The sequence below is a fragment of the Salvelinus sp. IW2-2015 genome, linkage group LG1 (assembly GCF_002910315.2).
Source record: "Salvelinus sp. IW2-2015 linkage group LG1, ASM291031v2, whole genome shotgun sequence".
Lineage (NCBI taxonomy): Eukaryota > Metazoa > Chordata > Actinopteri > Salmoniformes > Salmonidae > Salvelinus > Salvelinus sp. IW2-2015.
Window position 1 is genome coordinate 42,700,899 of NC_036838.1, and position 21,895 is coordinate 42,722,793.

Sequence of the window (21,895 nt, forward strand, 5' to 3'; positions counted from 1 at the left end):
AGGTCGCAGTTGTAAATGAGAACTTGTTCTCAACTGGCCTACCTGGTTAAATAAAGGTGAAATAAATGTTTTTTTTAAAGAAACAAATAAGCAAATATGTTTGGTGGTTGCCAAAAGCCATGTGGGAGACTCTCCAAACATATGGAAGAAGGTACTCTGGTCAGATGAGTTTAAAATGAGCTTTTTGGCCATCAAGGAAAACACTATGTCTGGCGCAAACCCAACACCTCTCATCACCCCAAGAACACCATCCCCACAGTGAAGGATGATGTTTTTCCATCGGCAGCGAGTGGGAAATTGGTCAGAATTGAAGGAATGATGGATGGATGATTGACATGGATTTAACAAGTGACATAAATAAGGGATTATAGCTTTCACCCGGATTCACCTGGTCAGTKTGTCATGGAAAGAGYAGGTGTTCTTAATGTTTTGTATACTCAGTGTAGGACACAGGGGAAGGAAGGAGTCAGTCGGTGTAGGAGGTGGGGGGTTAACGGCCAGGGATGACAGGAAGTAAGGGAAGTGAGAGAGGATAATAGTGCTAGTTCKCTGATGGTGGATTGTCTGGCGTGTTATTACAAATCAGCCAGAGAGCAGGGATGCAAGCTAGCTAATGACTAATGGGTATTGGAAAAAACATTAAGATTAGTTACAGATCACATTGAAGAGTAATATGATCACAACCTACTCTAAAAGTCAATTGGGCGAGTCAAATTTATGGGTATTTAATGTAGGACATAAAATAAACTAGAGGGCTCAAATACAGCAGGCGATTCCAGCGGAATTGGGTCTTGTTTGTTGCACACACTTACTCAGAATGTATACTCAATTTGGCAAAAAATCTAAATGGAAAAAAATCCCATATAATTTTACGTTGTAATAGCTCTGTACTGTACCTAGTTTACTCATTGTGCAGTGAGACCACAGCTATGTGCCAATACCCAAACATGTTTGTGCTGTCTCTGTTTCTTTGGAGAACTTGCCACTATCAGGGCCTTCAATGCACTCCAGCGGACAGCAAAGTGCAGCCTAGAACCCTGGAAAGTCAATACACACATTTGCACCCAGCCAAACACTGCTAGTGTACAGCTTTGAGAGCTTGCCATCAAGAGCTGACTCTGGGCACAGCTCAGCTGAAGTCCTTTAAATCTATCCTTGGCCCTCTCCCTTTCTCCTTCCCTCTCTCCCCTAATCTCTCTCTCTCTCTCTAGCCTAATCAAATCATTCAGAATATGTGCTTTACAGTGTTATCTGGCTGCCTGTAAAGGTGCAGAAATCCCACAAGTCTGGCTCCAGCTCAGAGATGARGGGCAGCTAACAGCCGTGGGTGGCTGTCCCTTGACTTGACAGCTTCTGAAACCTGCAGCCCCTTTCTTACTGTATGTGATCTCAATTCTGTCTTCCCCAACAGGGCTGGGATTTGCTCAAAGTGTGTGTGAGGAGGCGTCAATGCCAACCTGCTGTCTGTCAGCTGGGGGTTGACTCACAGGGAGAACCTCAGGGAGTATCTGGAGGGACATCACATCAGAGGGCCCAGGAGACATGGTGTGTGGTGCCGGAGCAACAATCTCTCCCTCAACGTCAGCAAGACATTGATCAGAGCTGATCGTGGACTACAGGAAATGGGGGGGGGGGGGGGGGGGGGGGTGAGCACGCCCTCATCCACATCGACACGGCGGCAGTGGATCATGTAGACAGCTTCAAATTCCTCGGTGTCCAAATCACTAAAGAATGAAAATGGTCCAAACACACACGCACAGTTGTGAAGAAGGCACGGCAGTGCCTCTCCCCCTCGGGAGGTTGAAAAAGATTGGCATGGGCCCTCAAATCCTCAAAAGGTTCTACAGCTGTACCATTGAGAGCATATTGACTGGATGCATCACTGCTTGGTATGGCAATAGCACCTCCCTCCGAGGGTTGTGTGGACAGCCCAGTACATCACTGGGGCCGAACTCCCACCATCCAGGACCTTTATATCAGGCGGTGTGAAAAGAAGGCCTGGAAAATCGTTAAAGACTCGAACCACCCAAGCCATAGACAATTTTCTCTACGACCCCAAGTAATACGATAAATAGCTAACAAAATAGCTACAGACTATCTGAGTTATTGACCTTTTATTTCTCTATGCACACTCACAGGGCCCTACACACACTGTCACTCCAACACACACACAAACACTCACTCCATCATTTTCAAACACAAACACTCACTCCATCATCACCCTTGACTATTTACACATTTTGTTACAGCCTTATTCTAAAATGGATTAAATTGTTTTTCCCCCTCATCAATCTACACACAATACCCCATAATGACAAAGCAAAAACAGGTTTTTAGAAACACAAAAAAAAGAAAATATCACATTTACATAAGTATTCAGACCCTTTACTCAGTACTTGGTTGAAGCACCTTTGGCAGCGATTACAGCTTTGAATCTTCTTGGGTATGATGCTACAAGCTTGGCACAACTGTATTTGGGGAGTTTCTCCCATTCTTCTCTGCAGATCCTCTCAAGGTCTGTCAGGTTGGATGGGGAGCGTCGCAGCACAGCTATTTTCAGGTCTCTCAAGAGATGTTCGATAGGGTTCCTGTCCGGGCTTTGGCTGGGCCACTCAAGGACATTCAGAGACTTGTCCCGAAGCCACTACTGGATTGTCTTGCCTGTGTGCTTAGGGTCGTTGTCCTGTTGGAAGGTGAAACTGCTCCCCAGTCTGAGGTCCTGAGTGCTCTGGAGCATGTTCTCATCAAGGGTCTCTYTGTACCTTGCTCCATTCATATCTCCCTCGATCCTGGCGTGTCTTCCAGTCCCTGCCACTGAAAAACATATGCTGCCACCACCAGGCTTCACCTTAGGGATGGTGCCAGGTTTCCTCCAGATGTGACGCTTGGCATTCAGGCCAAAGTTCAATCTTGGTTTCATCAGACCAGAGAATGCTGTTTCTCATGGTCTGAGAGTCCTTTAGGTKCCTTTTGGCAAATTCCAAGCGGGCTGTCATGTGCCTTTTATTGAGGAATGACTTCTGTCTGGCTCTATCATAAAGACCTGATTGGTGGAGTGCTGCAGATGTGGTTGTCCTTCTGGAAGGTTCTCCCATCTCTACAGAGGAACTCTGGAGCTCTGTCAGAGTGCCCATCAGGTTCTTGGTCACCTCCCTGACTGAGGCCCTTCTCCCCCGATTGCTCAGTTTGGCCGGGTGGCCAGCTCTAGGAAGAGCCTTGGTGGTTCCAAACTTCTTCCATTGAAGAATGATGTAGGCAACTGTGTTCTTGGGGACCGTCAATGCTGCAGATATTTTTTGATACCCTTCCCCAGATCTGTGCCTCGACACAATCCTGTCTCGGAGCTCTACGGACAATTTTTTGTTCTGATATGCACTGTCAACTRTGGGACCTCATATAGACAGTCGTGTGCCTTTCCAAATCATGTGCAATCAATTGAATTGACCACATGTGGACTCCAATTAAGTTGTGGAAACAGCTCAAGGATGATCAATGGAAACAGGGTGCACCTGAGCTYARTTTAAAGTCTCATATCAAAGGGTCTGAATACTTATGTAAATAAGGTATTTCTGTTTTAAATGTTTAATACATTTGCAAACATTTCTAAAACCCTTTTTTGCTTTGTCATTATGGGGTATTGTGTATAGATTGATGGGTAAAACAAATATTTATTCAATTTTAGAATAAGGCTGTAACGTAACAAATTTTGGAAAAAGTCTGAATACTTTCCGAATGCACTGTATCTACCTCCATCACTCCAGTATCACTGCGCATTGCAAATATGGTATTGGAACTGTATATTTCCTGTATATACTATGCTTACTTACTTTATTGTGTATTTCACATTTCTTATTTTACTTTTTTTCTAGTAATAATGTACATTATTGGGTTTTGAGTTGTGCATGAAACTTGAACTTGAAACTGTCAACAGTCAGGACCTGCCAGTGCCAAGCTCCTTCATAGACCCTGTGCGTCTGGTTGGTAAGAYTCTTACTCCAGATAAAAGACACTGGAGAGAAGTATATGTGATATGGGCCAATCACTAGATCAGAGGTGCTCCTCTAACATTCAAAGCCTGAGTCCATTCCATTCTGATTCCACAGCAGGCAGCTAGAATTTGGTGTATGAAAGACTGAGCTTAAAGAGAAGACATTATCATGTTATTGCCATAATCATCGGACAATGTGAGAAAAATCSTCGGCTCCAATTCTTCATGACATAAATACTCTGAGACTATTCAACCCCATAATGCAGGGTGAGTACTTAATGTGCCATTGAAGTGCTATTAAAAAGTAAAACTGTAAAACTGATTCAACTCATTCAACTGTGAGTGACTACATACAATAGCAGGAAAACCCATAAACAGCCATTCTTGTGTCAACACTGCAAATAAAATATATATGTATTTTACTATGTATGAACTGTCGTCTGCTGCTATAACAACATTTGCTATGGTTACATACAGGAGTTCACACAACAGCCAAGTTCAGTGTGTCATCACCAAGSCATAAACTAAACAGATTTTCCTTTATAAAGAGGACACCTCTTTTGTCGGAGAGGATACCGCAAGGATGGGAGGCCATATAAAGAGATCTGGTAGCTGCCAGTCGTTTTTGGAAGCATGCAACCTCATAGGTAGAGAGGGCCATCAATACATGAATAAACCATAGATAGCTTCTCCTCTGCCTCTGCAGTAGTGGAGTCAGCTGGCCAGACACAGTTCAGCAGGTTAAAACATCTACAGAGGATCTACTGAGGTTGGTGATCAGGTGGGGCAGCCTTTCAGCACATTGCCGCTCTACAGATTAAAGGAGTTCTTAATGGATAGAGCAGCTCAAGGGCTCTTGAGTATCCTCGCCTCCTTTGAATCGAAGGTTTCAGTTCTAACAAGCCTCTTAATAATGTTTGCCTGATAAATCTATTTAGCCTTGGCCAATGCAATTCACTCTTGCCAGCTGTAATTAATTCAACAACTGACTACTAAGTTTATTAATCAATTATTGAACGCTTCTTTAGTGAATCCTCACCATCGTAGGTTCCACTCTCCAGCAGAAGGCCACTCTCCTCCAGGATACGGAAGTCTTCCACGCTGATGAAGTTGTAGTCCACACCCGGTACCTCCCTTTCTCTGGGCAGCCGCGTGGTGCCTGTTAATCACACAAACAAATACAAACATGAGCATATGAGAATGCAACAACAATTGAATATAGAATGAGCCCATGAACACTGATGCMAAGGGTAGGAAACATATGGAGGGAGGGCCTATTTAGTGCTCACTGGTATCACAGATAGATCAAAGAAAAGGACATGGGGATTGTGTGATATTAGCATTAGGGGGTTCACAGCATTCKCTCATTAACAGGATGTCTGTTTCTGTCTTCTTATGCCAACTTTAGTCCCTGAAAATGTCCCCCATAAGGCAATTACTGAGGGCACCGCTACATGCCAAGCCTCTATCTCACCTGCAGCATCATTTAGATGTCACACCAATATTGCTGCTACTGTAACTATTCCATTGTCAACCTGTTGAGGGAAACATGAGGATGAACTGTGCTTTGCTTTGAGGGTGTTGAGTATCTACTTGGGAGCAGAGTCTTTGAGCACACTTCTAACTTTTTACCCCCAACACAGTCAATATAGTCGTTCCATATGAATTTAATCACTTTCTCCTCCACCCATTTAATTTGAATGAAATATTCCATACATGTTTGCTAATGGTAGAAGTGATGATACAGTTACTTTTTGGACCTGAATGTCAAAACATTCAGGAGATAGAGGTGTTCAAAGTTGACCCCTTTTGCATACTCTACCCAACCATCAGATATCCATGTCTTCATCACTGAAAAAACAGTTGAGTTTGATATCATTTGAAAGTTTACAAAGTTTACAAACAKGGTTGTCAATCTATTTAATGATTAGTAAAAAAAAATATATATATACACAGTACCAGTCCAAAATTTGGACACCCCTACTCATTCACAGGTTTTTTCTTAATTTTTACTATTTTCTACATTGTATAATAATAGTGAAGACATCAAAACTATGAAATAACACATATGGAATCATCTAATAACCCAAAAAGTTTTAAACAAATCCAAATATATTTTAGATTCTTCAAAGTAGCCACCCTTTGTCTTGATGACAGCTTTGCGCACTCTTGGCAATCTCCCAACCAGCTAAATGAGGAATGCTTTTCCAACAGTCTTGAAGGAGTTCCCACATATGCTGAGCACTTTTTGGCTGCTTTTCCTTCACTCTGCGGTCCAAACTCATCCCAAACCATCTCAATTGGGTTGAGGTCGGGTGATTGTGGAGGCCAGGTCATCTGATGCAGCACTCCATCACTCTCCTTCTTGGTCAAATAGCCCTTACACAGCCTGGAGGTGTCCTGTTAAAAAACAAATGACAGTCCCACTAAGCACAAACACGATGGGATGGCGTATCGCTGCAGAATGTTGTGGTAGCCATGCTGGTTAAGTGTGCCTTGAATTCTAAATAAATCACTGACAGTCTCACCAGCAAAGCACCCCCACACCATCACATGTTCTCCTCCATGCTTCATGGTGGGAACCACACATGCGGAGATCATCCGTTCACCTATTCTGTGTCTCACAAAGGCACAAATGTTGGAACCAAAAATCTCCAATTTAGACTCATCAGACCAAAGGACAGGTTTCCACCGGTTGAATGTCTATTGCTTGTGTTTCTTTGCCCAAACAAGTCTCTTCTTCTTATTGGTGTCCTTTAGTAGTGGTTTCTTTGCAGCAATTCAACCATGAAGGCCTGATTCACRCAGTCTCCTCTAAACAGTTAATGTTGAGATGTGTCTGTTACTTGAACTCTGTAAAGCATTTATTTGGGCTGCAATCTGAGGTGCAGTTAACTCTAATGAACTTATAGCCTACAGCAGAGGTAACTCTGGTTCTTCCTTTCCTGTGGCGGTCTTCACAAGAGCCAGTTTCATCATAGTGCTTGATGGTTTTTGCGACTACACTTGAAGAAACTTTAAAAGTTTTTGAAATGTTCTGTATTGACTGACGTTCATGTCTTAAAATAATGMTGGACTGTCGTTTCTCTTTGCTTAAGGCTCCCGAGCTTGAGGCTCCCGAGTGGTGTAGCGGTCTAAGGCACTGCATCTCAGTGCAAGAGGTGTCTGAGGTGTTCGATTCCAGGCTGTATCACAACCGGCCGTGATTGGGAGTCCCATAGGTTGGCGCAAAATAGGCCCAGCATCGTCCGGGTTTGGCCGGGGTCGGCCGTCATTGTAAATAAGAATTTGTTCATAACTGACTCGCCTAGTTAAATGAAGGTTACATTTTTTTTTTAAATAAACATTTAGTTGTTCTTGCTATAATATGGACTTGGTCTTTTACCAAATAGGGCTATCTTCTGTATACCACCCCTACCTTGTCACAACACAACTGATTGGCTCAAACGCATTAATTTGTGATATTTCTTTCCTTCTTAACTTTTAACAAGGCACACCTGTTCATTGAAATTTATTCCAGGTGACAACCTCATGAAGCTGGTTGAGAGTATGCCAAGAGTGTGGAAAGCTGTCATCAAGGCAAAGGGTGGTTAAGAATCTCAAATATAACATATATTTTGATTTGTTTAACACTTTTKTGGTTACTACATGATTCCATATGTGTTATTTCATAGTTTGATGTCTTCACTATTATTCTACAATGTAGAAAATAGGAAAAATAAATAAAGACCCTGGAATGAGTAGGTGTGTCCAAATTTTTGACTGGTACTGTATATACACTACCGTTCAAAAGTTTGGGGTCACTTAGAAATGTCCTTGTTTTTGAAAGAAACGCAATTTTTTGTCCATTAAAATAACATCAAATTGATCAGAAATACAGTGTAGACATTGTTGTAAATGTTGTAAATGACTATTGTAGCTGGAAACGGATGATTTTTTATGCAATATTTACATAGGCGTACAGAGGCCCATTATCAGCAACCATCACTCTGGTGTTCCAATGGCACGTTGTGTTAGCTAATTCAAGTTGATAATTCTAAAACGCTAATTGATCATTAGAAAACCCTTTTGCAATTATGTTAGCACAGCTGAAAACTGTTGTRCTGATAGAAGAAGCAATAAAACTGGCCTTCTTTAGACTAGTTATGTAATCTGGAGCATCAGCATTTGTGGGTTCGTTTACAGGCTCAAAAAGGCCAGAAACAAAGAACTTTCTTCTGACACTCATCAGTCTGTTCTTGTTCTGAGAAATGAAGGCTATKCCATGTGCAAAATATATATGTCACTTTTTACGTCAATTATTCCAAAAATGCATAAACTCCAATTTTTCATGTTCGTATACTACATTTTGTATCTTAGACCCTAATTTACATAATCTGAGGTGTTTGTGTTGTGCCCGCCATCTGTGGAGACACAGCATACTCTTGAATACAAACTGGGTGTCATGATTTGGCTAATACATTTACTAAAATGTGAATTATATTGAAATGTCTACTTTTAAATGGTACAACAAAGATGGTTGGAGATCCACACACCAGAGAATGCTAACTTGAGTGAAAATATCCATTGTTCTAAATTAAACTGTCCATCTTCCATAGGAAGAAATCACATAACTATAGATCATAGAATAATAGAATAKAATAAGACAATGGTGTACCAGCTATTGCAGTGGTCTGAAGGGATAGGTTCATTCTATGAATTATATTTCTATGATTGAAATGAAACCCATCCTGTATTCAAGAGTATGCTGTGTCTCAACTGATGACGGGCAGGGTATGCAGATTGGGTCATGGGTCAGGTCATAGGTTAGGTAAGGTTTAAATGATGAAGTCAATCTCAATGTGACTTGGATTTTAAAGGATTAGYGCCTAGACTGGTGCAAGAAATATGTTGGACCAATCACACATGGAGCAATTACACAACAGCGCCTCTTCTACCGGCAMCTGAAGAAATTCGGTATGGGCCCTCAGATCCTCAAAAATTTCTACAGCTGCACTATCGAGAGCATCTTGACTGGCTGCATCACCGCCTGGTATGGCAACTGCACCGCCCTCAACCGCAAGGCTGTACAGAGGGTGGTACAGATGATCCAACACATCACTGGGGCATAGCTCCCTGCTCTCCAGTACATCTACGCCAGGCGGTGTTTGAGGAAGGCCCGGAAGACCACCAAGGACTCCAGTCACCTGAGCCACGGACTGTTCACTCTGTTACCATCTGGCAAGCGGTATCCGAGGAATGGGTCTCAGACCAAAGGTAGAACACAATAAAATGTACGTTGTGGAGAACGTGGACAGAATCATGAAATCCAGACATTAGAATGGAATTCAACAATGTTAAAAATGTTTTGAAYTTATTAGAAAATGCATTAATTTGGCCAAGATTATTATAAGACATGAACAAACTGCATCAGTGATCCATATTTTCCTTCAACTTTCTGAAGAGGCAATGGCATAGGAATGCCCCTGTCTCTGTGTGAGTGCTTGTCTGCCTTTTTGTGTACTCGTTTGTGATGTTGCTAATGTAATGACAACTGACTTCTAGTAGAGGGAAAGATCCCCAAAAACCTTCTCAATGAAATGTTAACTAGAAAAGTAGCTATGCCTACCTGGCAGAATGATATCATGATTATTTTCATCAATACAGTGGCCATTTGTTTTGCAAACACATCACATGAGCAAGCAATCACATGAGCGCTACAGAATCATCGCTAACCAAACAACAGTCTCTGGCTAGTGTGAAGTTGAATTAAGGGCGACTACACCCAGACCTCAAAAGTGGTCTCCTGATGTGGTTTAAGCATTGTTGAGCACTTAGAACATCCAATGTGTCTGTTTTTCTATTTAAAAAGTGTGATTTTGAGACCGAAAACCATGAACAACAAAACACAGAAAACCGTTTTTGAGAAAAAAAATTACAGAATCAGGCAAAAAAATCGAAGTGATTTTATATGGCCCTACAACAATGCTCCGAGACAGCTTCTACAACCAGGACATCACTGCTGAACAGCTAACCATATCTGTCTCCCTGCACAGACCTGCACCTTAGTGACTATTTGCACCTTAGTGACTATCTACACCTAAGAGACTATTTGCACATAAGAGACTATTTGCATTCTCCACACATCCAACCCTTACACACAAGCACACACACCACAACCACCCATAAACAAACACCCATAAACACACACACACCACAACCACCCATAAACAAACACCTCATAAACACACACACACACAACCAACACCATAAACAAACAACACACACAACGCACACCACAACCACGCATTAACAAACAAACACACACACACACGCACACACAAACCACGCATAAACAAACAAACAAACCACACACACACGACACGCACACACAACCCGCATTAACAAACAAACCACACACCAACGCAAACCACAACCACGCATTAACAACAAACACACACACACACGCACACACAACCGATCAAGCAACAACACACCACAACAACCGAACAGCTAAACACAACACACAGCAGAGGAGCTATTGTAATGGCCGGAGTGGAATTAAATGGAACGGTATCAAAACATATAAAAACACGTTTGACTCTGATCCATTTATTCCATTCCAGCATTACAATGAGCCGGTCCTCCTATAGCTCATCCACCAGCCTCCCTGACACAGCACACACACACACACACACACACACACACACACACACACACCACACCACACACACACACACACACACACACACACACACACACACAACACACACACACACACAACCACACCAACAATGCTGTTTTATTATATACTATTTATTAAACTGCGTTGTCCCAAGACACTACTAAGTACCCGCACTTATTTTTGTAAATACAGTCATACTTGACAAAGCAAATTCATTTTCTATACTGTATATCCTACTGTGTACATATCAGGCCATTACTATGCTATTACTACCTCTTCTGTTCCTTGTTATTTTTTATTTGACTTTTGATTATTGTACTGCAATGTTGAGGGAATTAGCACACAAGCATTTCACTGCACCTTTTATACATGCTGTAAACTGTGTACCTGACGAATACAGTTTGATTTGGAAGGAAACTCTCAACCGACCACTGGTGGTTTAGGGTTTGCTGTCGCCATTGTTCACGCTCCGCGCTTGCCTTTTGGCTAGACTAGCTACCTACAGTATCATATTTCTACTCTGTTAGCAAGTGATAGYTAGTGATAGTGATTCACAAGCTCAACCTATATGAAATATCGCCAACACCTGGCATTGTTTGCCGGCCAGATTCAAAAACTTGAAAACCTCATTAGAAGAAAAAAAAGCTTGAAAACCCCATTAGATTTTTTCCTAAAGTTTAGGGGGACCATAATTCATGATGGTTTTTATTTTAGTTAGTTTTGCAGTCAAATAAAATCGTATCTGTATAGTTTTAGTTTTCTCAAACTGTTTTGTTAATTATTTTATTTCAGTTTATAAAATAGTTTTTTCATGATTAGTTTTCGTTTTCGTTTGCATTATAATAACGTTTCCATTATAATAATCTTGATTCACATGGTCACGTTCATCTGAAGCAAGCACTTCTCCCTCAGCGGTGTAAATCTTGGCAATTTGTGTGTGTGTGTGTGCTTCTGTGTGTGTGTGTTTGTACAGTATGTGTGTGTGAGAGAGATAATGAGAATGCATGAATATGTGTCTACCTTGGACCCAAATTGGCACTCCATCAAGTCTTTCATAATCTCTGCCTTTCATATACTGCGGTCCTACTTTTTTAAGACCTGGCTAGCATCGATGCCACAGACACAGACAAAGAGTCACGCCACAGCAGGGACATCAGAGGCGGTTTCACTCAGAAAAAGAGAACCAGAAATATAACATGGCATTTTTTGCATTGTTTCATCTTGGCACTTGAAAATGCCACTGGGATTCGTGTGTCAAATACAGAGGGAAAAAAGTATTGCAAAAACGAGGAGCCTCAGTGCTTTTGTGGCCATAGCATTTACTTTGAAGAAGAGAAAATGGGTTAAAGATACATTTTTTATAAGTGTGCAGGAATTTAAAACAGCTTATTCAAGAACTGTCCCACTGGGCACACACTGGTTGACTAAACGTTGTTTCCACGTCATTTCAATTAATTACATTGAACCAACGTGGAATAGATGTTGAATTGGYGTCTGTATCCAGTAGGGTATTACGTGAAAACACAAATTCAGGAAAATCATGTAATTCAAGGCCATGGCATGTTTCTTATAAAGATCTCAGAATAAAATCTAATTTTGCGTGGCAGTGAACTATATTCATGCCAAAAACTAAACTCAATGGTATTATGTCACCAAGAGCACAATCAGCAGAGCCAGTTGCCTTTCGACAGCCTAACTGATGCCACACACTGGCCGGGTGCAGTACTGCACTCCCCTCTCACCAAGTCAACATAAGCCAGCAGAAAAAGAGAGTGCACTGAGAGGGAGCTCAGGAGGCTGTGTCTCCTCAGGGAAGGGAAGTCGTACTGGGACTGAGTGCGACCAAGGGCCCTTTTCCCTCTCGGAGACTGCCTCCCATCTTTGTCCCCTTATGAGCTCTTAAGAGCTTCCTGCTGCGCCTTTGTTATATTGGAGGATGTGGAGGCAGTCTGAGGCAGTCTGAGGCCCAATGAAGGAGACTCAGGGATTACCATGGCATGCGGTAAGGTCCTGTGAGCACTCTTTCTCTCTTTCTTTCTCCCACTCTCTCTCACTCTCCCGCTCCCTTCCTGATTGTCCCATCTTTCATTGCCCTCACAGAGCCCATAATACTGCTGTGCCATGGTCACGCCAAGGGGAGTGGGTAATGTTTGGTTTTATAACAGAGCATCATCTTTATTATCATCCCAAAGTGATAGAAAGCTAGCTCTCAAAAGCACAAGGACAGAGTAGCCTTCCAGGACTGTATACTACACAGATGCAAAGRACAGATAGATAGATGTTTCTGACCAACAGCACTTAGAGCTGTGGAACTAGGTCATTGGCACAGTGACATGGGAGCACACCATATTTACTACCACCCCACAAACCAACACAAAAGGTATGTTGGTTTGTGTGGTAGCAGTGTATTCTAGATGCTGGAAGTATAGACATGAATAAAATGCATGTTTGAGTGAGGCTTGTTGATCTCTGACTTCTATTAATCTCAGCATATTGAATTAAAAAAGATTCAGAGTGAAAGAGAGAAAGAGAGAGGGATAGAGAGGGAGTGAAAGTAAGAGATATGGAAGGCAAGAATGCCAGAAACAGAGAGACGGAAAGGGGTTAAAAGACAGAGAGTGATGGAGAGTAATTTAGTCTTTCTGTCTCAGTCACTCTAGTCACTCACTCATTAAGACTAATTCACAGAGGGAATTATGGATTCACAGTGATGCGGTGAGGCCACAGAGGCTGATGGATGGTGGATTGCAGCTCTGTGATCTAGAACCTTAACTGTAGGACTGGGAGAAATATAAAACAAGATACTGTAAACGTGTGGAGGAAGACAAGTAGATCCCTGAAATAGACATTTAATTCTGCAATTAACGATTGTCGCCATCCGCTAATAAGTCTGTAAAATCCCATATAGCCATGAGATGAGTTCTAAGGAGCTGTGTCCATCCCCTGAGAGATCTGGCAGGTTAGTCTCTGGAGAAAACACACCAATTGTCACGCTCGTCGTCCTCCTCATCTGAGGAGGAGAAGTTTGAAGGATCAGAGGACCAATATGCAGCGTGGTAAGTGTTCATCTTGATATTTATTAACACAGAGAACACTTAACGAAACTATACAAAAATAACAAACAACGAACATGAAGCTAATGAATAATAGTGCTGACACAAAAACACTACATAGACAATCACCCACAACCCACAATGACAAAACAGGCTACCTAAATATGGTTCCCAATCAGAGACAACGACTAACACCTGCCTCTGATTGAGAACAATATCAGGCCAAACACAGAAACAGACAAACTAGACATACAACATAGAATGCCCACTCAGATCACACCGTGACCAAACAAAACATATAAACATACAAAGCAAACTATGGTCAGGGCGTGACACCAACAGAGAGACACAGTGAATTCTATTACAGCACAACATAAAACATTTAGCACTGATAGAATGATGCACTTACTAACTCAACCTTTAAAGTGAGARAGAACAGTTTTCACTCTGCCAGCTAAAGTAAGAAAGACGAAGGAAGTATACAAACTAGGAGCACAGACTGGAGACAGAAACTGTCAGGCACAAACAGGTGTACAGTGCCTTGCAAAAGCATATGGAAGAAGCATATGGAAGAAGGTACTCTGGTCAGATGAGACTAAAATTGAGCTTTTTGTCCATCAAGGAAAACGCTATGTCTGGCATAAATCCAACACCTCTCATCACCCCAAGAACGMCATCCCCACAGTGAAGCATTGTGGTGGCAGCATCGTGCTGTGGGGATGTTTTTCATCGGCAGCGACTGGGAAACTGGTCAGAATTGACGGAATGATGGATGTTGCTAAATACAGGGAAATTCTTGAGGGAAACCTGTTTCAATCTTCCAGAGATTTGAGACTGGGACAGAGGTTCACCTTTCAGCAAGACAATGACCCTAAGCATACTGCTAAAGCAACACTTGAGTGATTTAAGGGGAAACATTTAAATGTCTTGAAATGGCCTAGTCAAAGCCCAGACCTCAATCCAATTGAGAATCTGTGGTATGACTTAAAGATTGCTGTACACCAGCGGAACCCTTTCAACTTGAAGGAGCTGGAGCAGTTTTGCCTTGAAGAATGGGCAAAAATTCCAGTGGCTAGATGTGCCAAGCTTATAGAGACATACCCCAAGAGATTTTGAGCTGTAATTGCTGCAAAAGGTGGCTCTACAAACTATTGACTTGAGGGGGGTGAATAGTTATGCACGCTCAAGTTCAGTTTTTTTGTCTTATTTCTTGTTTGTTTCACAGTAAAACATATTTTGCATCTTCAAAGTGGTAGGCATGTTGTGTAAATCAAATGATACAAACCCCACAAAAATCTATTTTAATTCCAGGTTGAAAGGCAACAAAATAAGAAAAATGCCAAGGGGGGTGAATACTTTTGCAAGCCACTGTACGTACGTTGACTGTCCAAGAGAAGGCAGAAATCTTCAACTCACATATGATCGAAAGTGGTTGAGAGAAGGGATTGATTGATAGTGGGATAAATATTCCTCCTCTCCAAAAATGTAAATATACATGAGAGGTAAGTGGCTTACTTCCCATAAAAATGTCCCACTTCTGCCTACAATTCCCCACTCTACAAGACAGAGCATCTTCCAGCCCTGTGGGGGAGAGCAGGGAGCCTATCGCTGTGTTTGTGACAGTGCAGTGCAGAACTGTCTGCCATAGCCTGAGGAACAGTGGGACTGTGTKTGACTAAAACCTGAAGTATGCTCAAACATGTTGCTGTTCTTATTAGAGATSGTCCTTCTTTGGAAAAATGAAATGGTAAATATTATTCTCTAAATGTTGTCACATAATGTGTGTTAATAATGACATAATTACTACATCATTTGGAGATAAGGTTTCTGTTCTCCATGAATGTTCATCCTGTCTTCTATCAGAACCACATTCCTTTCCTACTCTTAGCACACATCTATTATGACCATTGAGGAGAGGATAGCACCTCTATATCTATTCTTAACTGAAGGCTCTGACGGTCATTCAGACCAAAGTTAATGCAAATTGAAAGTAATTCTCATTGAAAGTAATTCAGATTGAAGGTAATTCAGATTGAAAGTAATTCAGATTGAAGGTCACTCAGATTGAAAGTAATTCAAATTGAATGTCATTTGCAGATTGATTGTTTCAATAACACACATCTTGCACCACTCAGAGTAAAAGCTTTCGTATAAAAGACCACAATCACAGACTGCAATTTGGAGCAACGTCTGGGTTTATGAGGATTTCTTAGTTTTTGCTGTCATGTTGAGCTTTAGGTGTGTGTGCGAGACCTGGCTCGATGAAGTGTGTTGTGTGAGGGGTGGTGTGAGTTGTGGTGTTGTAAGGGGTGGTGTGAAGGGTGGTGTGAGGGGTGGTGTTGTAAGGGGTGGTGTGAAGGGTGGTATGAAGGGTGGTGTAAGGGGTGCGTATGAGGGGTGGTGTGAGGGGTGATGTTAGGGGTGGTGTGAGGAGTCCGTGTGAGGGGGGGGGTGAGGGGTCCGTGTGAGGGGTGGTGTGGGGGCTGGTGTTAGGGGTCTGTGTGAGGGGTGGTGTTAGGGGTGGTGTTAGGGGTGGTGTGAGGGGTGGTGTGAGGGGACCGTGTGAGGGGACCGTGTGAGGGGTGTTGTGAGGTGTGCCTCTGAAATGTCACCCTATAACTTCTAGTGCATTAGGCTGCATAAGGCTCTGGTCAAAAGTAGTGCACTAGGAGATAGGGTACCATTTCACATGCAAGCCTAGGAGCAGAGATTGAGGAGACTTACAGGGGATGGTGCGCAGGTAGAGGTTGTCTCGGATGACCTGCTGCAGCTTGTGATCCAACGAGCCCTTCTGGAACTGCAGGCTAAGGTAGTGGCGCAGGTCTGTGTTCAGAACCTTCCCTGAGCAGACAGAGACACACAGTGTTATTACAGGGCCAGTGTACTAGAGTTACAGTGTCAAGAGGTTAGAGGTCAAACAAGAGGTTAGAGGTCAATCAATATGCCTTCCCTTTCCATCAGTCACTCCTGTGAAGGCCCCTCATCTACACAATAAAACTGACAACAAAAAGGTTTTMTATAATATGCATACAATGATAGACACTCACCGCAACAATGACAGCCAAGCATAGGCCAAAAGCTTATATTCCAAAGGAACTGTGAAGTCTCAATGCAAAATTTGAGTGAGAGTTTTTAACGGAAAACTCTCAGGAGCATCTCCTAACCAACCCCCCAATGACTTTGTAAAAACAGAGGAAGTTCACAAAGTTTGAGAGGAGACAGGAACTTGAGAGTCATCCTGTGAAAGCAGGTGAAAGTTTGCTGGGAGTCGGAAAAGATGAAGAGGAGAAAGAAAGGAAAGAGTGGAGAGAGAAGGAAGAGACAAGATCTTCAGTGTCTTGGATGTGAGCCTAGTCCCCTGGCTGACAGTGGGGGGAAAAGTGGCTTTGAAATGGCTCGACTGGCGCTGAGCTTCAGTAATCATCATGTTCCCTCTCTCTYTCCTCTCTACTCTCTGCCGGGCGGACAAAACTCTGCTTAACACAACTCTGTATGCATGGCTATGAATACTAATACATCCTTTCAGAAAGGAACAGCCCCCTACAGTAGATATAGCTGGTGATACATTGGGGATGCAGCGYAGGGTGTAATATACTGAACAAAAATAAAACATTTATTTTTTACATGTGCCGAATACAACAGGTAGATGTTAGGAGGGGAGGGGAGCAGTTTTACGACCTTACAACCACGTCGTAAATACCACAGAGACTCTCCCTGACCATGCAATTGAGAGAGAGTTTCACAGTAAGACAAAGGGATTCTCCCGCCCAATTCTACTACATCCCAGAATTTGAGAATTGAACAATACTCCTATTTTGGAGAATGTGTAATCAGTCGGTGGAGAAGCCAACTACGACCTGGTCCGTTTTGTTTGTGACCTTATGAAAGACAATACAGCCACATTACGCTAACTCTGTTCATACAGGTCCCTCAGTTATGAGGTTTGCATCTAATTCTTGTATAAAATGAATGAGTAAAGATGAAGCTATTTGCGAAATGATGTAATGTGATGTTAACTTTTAAAATAAGAAAATCATCTTCCCAGTAAAGTTTAACTAAGTCAGTAGCCACACCCAAGCGAATAGGCATTGGTTGGAAATTATGAACCAACCCCTTTTCTACATTTCTAKAAGAGCCCCCGTGACCCAATTCACRTTGAACTAAGTAAACCCCAGCGTGAGCTGTGGTGGCGAAAAGTTGAATATCCACTCTACATAACGAAAAGTCACTCAAGTTCCGAATACCGTTAGGATTTGTCCTCACGTTTAAAAGGGCWAATTCTAATGTCAACCATACAGGCCAGGAAACATGGGAGCTTGCTCTCCACRTGAAATGGTATGAACTCTGAACTATTGATCACTCAAGAAKAAGTGAGTCCTAGATGACAGCCTTACAGACTGCAGCTGGAACGGTAGCAAATCTAGTACGAGAACACTGACCGACGTGGACCAATCTCCAGAGTGAGATGAACCTCTCAGACCATGTGAACTTCTCACACGACGACCCGGAAGATTCCACAAAGGACAGGGCAAACCAGAGCATCACATCACCAGCTTCACGTAAATACAATGCATTGCTTTTCCGGATGAGCGATCATTAGTGGCATATGTATTTATGTGAGAATAGCTTCCCAGGTCCGATAAAGACCAATGTTCCTTAGTCTTCCTTCCAAAACCCCCTTCTCTTCTCTCTGAATCTATAGTGTTATAACCTAACTGTTTTTGTTTAGTCCACTAGGGATGGTATAATGTTATTATGTATTGTATATTCTGTAATTGTTTAATTAGTTAGTAAATAAATAATTGAGCCAATTGGTGTATGGATGATTTATAGTAAAGGCTGGGTTCGTGCAGATAACCAACAATTTACGACGTTCAGATGAGACTGACGAARGTAATAATAATAATTAATTAATAGAAGACTAATTGATCAGATATTAAAGTATCTGAAGAGTTATATTAAGAAAATTCTAACTTTGTAATATGAACATTTTCCGTGGTGCCCCGACATCCTGGTTAATTACATTTACATGATTAGTTTAATCACRTAATAATAATTACAGAGAATTGATTTGATAAAATAACAGTTTTCACCTTTAACGATACTAATAACACGACAACCCCCCTTGGCATTTTTCCTACTTTGTTGCCTTACAACCTGGAATWAAAATYTATTTTTGGGGGGTTTGTATCATTTGACTTACACAACATGCCTTCCACTTTGAAGATGCAAAATATGTTTAATTGTGAAACAAACAAGAAAGAAAAAAAAGAAAACTTGAGCATGCATAACTATTCTAACCCTTCCAAGGTCAATACTTTGTRGAGCCACCCTTTGCAGCATTTATGTCTCTATAAGGTTGGCACATCTARCCACTGGGATATTTGCCCATTCTTCAAGGTAAAACTCCTCCAGCTCCTTCAAGTTGGAAGGGTTCCGCTGGTGTACAGYRATCTTTATGTCATTCCACAGATTCTCAATTGGATTGAGGTCTGGGCTTTGACTAGGCCATTCCAAGACATTTAAATGTTTCACCTTAAACCACTCAAGTGTTGCTTTAGCAATATACTTAGGGTCATTGTCCTGCTGGAAGGTGAACCTCTGTCCCAGTCTCAAATCTCTGGAAGAYTGAAACAGGTTTCCCTCAAGAATTTCCCCGTATTTAGAGCCATCCATCATTCCTTAAATTCTGACCAGTTTCCCAGTCGCTGCCGATGAAAAAYATCGGCAGTGTTCTCRGGGTGATGAGAGGTGTTGGGTTTACGCCAGACATASCGTTTTCCTTGATGGCCAAAATGCTCAATTTTTGTCTCATCTGACCAGAGTACCTTGTTCCATATGTTTGGAGAGTCTCCCACATGCCTTTTGGCAAAACACCAATGTTTTTGCTTATTTATATCTTTAAGCAATGGTTTTTTTTATGGCCACTCTTCCGTAAAGCCCAGCTCTGTGGAGTGTACAGCTTAAAGTGGTCCTATGGACAGATACTCCAATCTCCGCTGTGGAGGTTTGCAGCTCCTTCAGGGTTATCTTTGGTCTCTTTGTTGCCTCTCTGATTACTGCCCTCCTTGCCTGGTCTGTGAGTTTTGGTGGGCAGCCCTCTCTTGGCAGGTTTGTTGTGGTGCCATATTCTTTCAAATTTTTAATAATGGATTTAATGGTGCTCCGTGGGATGTTCAAAGTTTGTGATATTTTTTTATAATCCAACCCTGATCTGTACTTATCCACAACTTTGTCCCTGACCTGTTTGGAGAGCTCATTGGTCTTCATGGTGCTGCTTGCTYGGTGRTGCCCCTTGCTTAGTGGTGTTGCAGACTCTGGGGCCTTTCAGAACAGGTGTATATATACTGAGATYATGTGAGAGATCATGTGACACTTAGATTGCACACAGGTGGACTTTATTTAACTAATTATGTGACTTCTGGACGTAATTGGTTGCACCAGATCTTATTTAAGGGCTTCATAGCAAAGGGGGTGAACACATATGCACGCACCAYTTTTCCATTGTAATTTWTTTRAATTTTTGGGAATAAKTACTTTTTTTCATTTCACTTCACCAATTTGGACTATTTTGTGTATGTCCATTACATGAAATCCAAATAAAAATCAATTTAAATTACAGGTTGTARTGTAACAAAATAGGAAAAACGCCAAGGGGRATGAATACTTTTGCAAGGCACTGTACAAGCCCTTAAACAACAATGCAGTTTTAAGAAAAATAAGTGTTATGAAAGTATTTACTAAATAAACTGAAGTAAAAAAAARARRAARWAATAATAAWAAAATAAAWWAATAATAATAATAATAATTAAAGAGCAACAATAAAATAACAGTAACGAGGCTATATACAGGGGGTACCGGTATAGAGTCAATATGTGGGGCCACAGGTTAGTCGAGGTAATTGAGGTAATATGTACATGTAATAGTGTTAAAGTGTCTATGCATTGCTAATAAACAGAGAGCAGCAGCAGCGTAAAAWTGGGGCGGGGGTCAATGCTAATAGCCCGGGTAGCCATTTGATTAGCTGTTCAGAAGATGTATGGCTTAGGGGTAGAAGCAGTTTAGAAGCCTCTTGGACCTAGACTTGGCGCTACGGTTGCAGTGCGGTAGCAGGGAGRACAGTCTATGACAAGGGTGGCTGGAGTCTTTGGGAATTGTTAGGGCCTTCCTCTGACTCTGCCTGGTATAGAAGTCCTGGATGGCAGGACGCTTGGCCCCAGTGATGTACTGGGCCGTACGCACTACCCTCTRTAGTGCCTTGCGGTCGGAGGCCGAGTAGTTGCCATACCAGGCGGTGATGCAACCAGTCTGGATACTCTCCATGGTGCAGCTGTAGAACCTTTTGAGGATCTGAGGACCCATGCAAAATCTTTTCAGTCTCCTAAGGGGGAATAGGCATTGTCTTGACCTCTTCACGACTGTATTGGTGTGTTTGGGCCATGATAGTTTGTTGGTGATGTGGACACCAAGGAACTTGAAGCTCTCAACCTGATCCACTACAGCCCCGTCGATGAGAATGGGGGCGTGCTCAGCCCTCCTTTCCTGTAGTCCACGATCATCTCCTTTGTCTTGATCACATTGAGGGAGAGGTTGTTATCATGGCACCACACTGCCAGGTCTCTGACCTCCTCCCTATGCGCTGTCTCATCATTGTCTGTGATCACTGTCGTGTCGTCAGCAAACTTAACGATGGTGTTGGAGTCGTGCTTGGCCATGTAATGTAGTCATGGGTGAACACCCGGGGGCGGCCAGTCAGGAAGTGCAATTGAGATTGCACTTGAGATCTGTGGATTTGTTGGGGCGGTATGCAAATTGGAGTGGGTCTAGAGTTTCTGGGATAATGGTGTGATGTGAGCCATGACCAGCCTTTCAAAGCACTTCATGGCTACAGATGTGAGTGCTACGGGTCAGTAGTCATTTAGGCAGGTTACCTTGGTGTTCTTGAGCACAGGGACTATGCTGGTCTGCTTGAAACATTTTGGTATTACAGACTCAGTCAGGGACATGTTGAAATGTCAGTGAAGACACTTGCCAGTTGGTCAGCGCAAGCTCGGGGTACACATCCTGGTAAATACAATTTGATTTGATTTATACAAGTGTCTGGAACTCTATTAGAGGGAAGTGACACCATTCTTCCATCATTTAGTGTTTTGTTGTTGGTGGTGGAAAAAGTTGTTTTAGGCGCCACTC

General features: G+C 42.3%; 1 protein-coding gene across 1 annotated transcript in view; it reads right to left on the reverse strand.

Moving 5' to 3' along the window:
• LOC111976531 (membrane-associated guanylate kinase, WW and PDZ domain-containing protein 3-like) overlaps positions 1-18,247 on the reverse strand; it is a 59,954-nt gene extending 41,707 nt beyond the window's left edge. Inside the window, exons 1-3 of the mRNA XM_070442937.1 lie at positions 18,145-18,247; positions 16,430-16,546; positions 5,028-5,147 (exon numbers count right to left, since the gene is read on the reverse strand). Of these exons, the coding sequence (XP_070299038.1) occupies positions 5,028-5,147; positions 16,430-16,546; positions 18,145-18,247 (340 nt within the window). The remainder of the gene's footprint in view (positions 1-5,027; positions 5,148-16,429; positions 16,547-18,144) is intronic.
• Between the last annotated feature and the right edge of the window lie 3,648 nt (positions 18,248-21,895).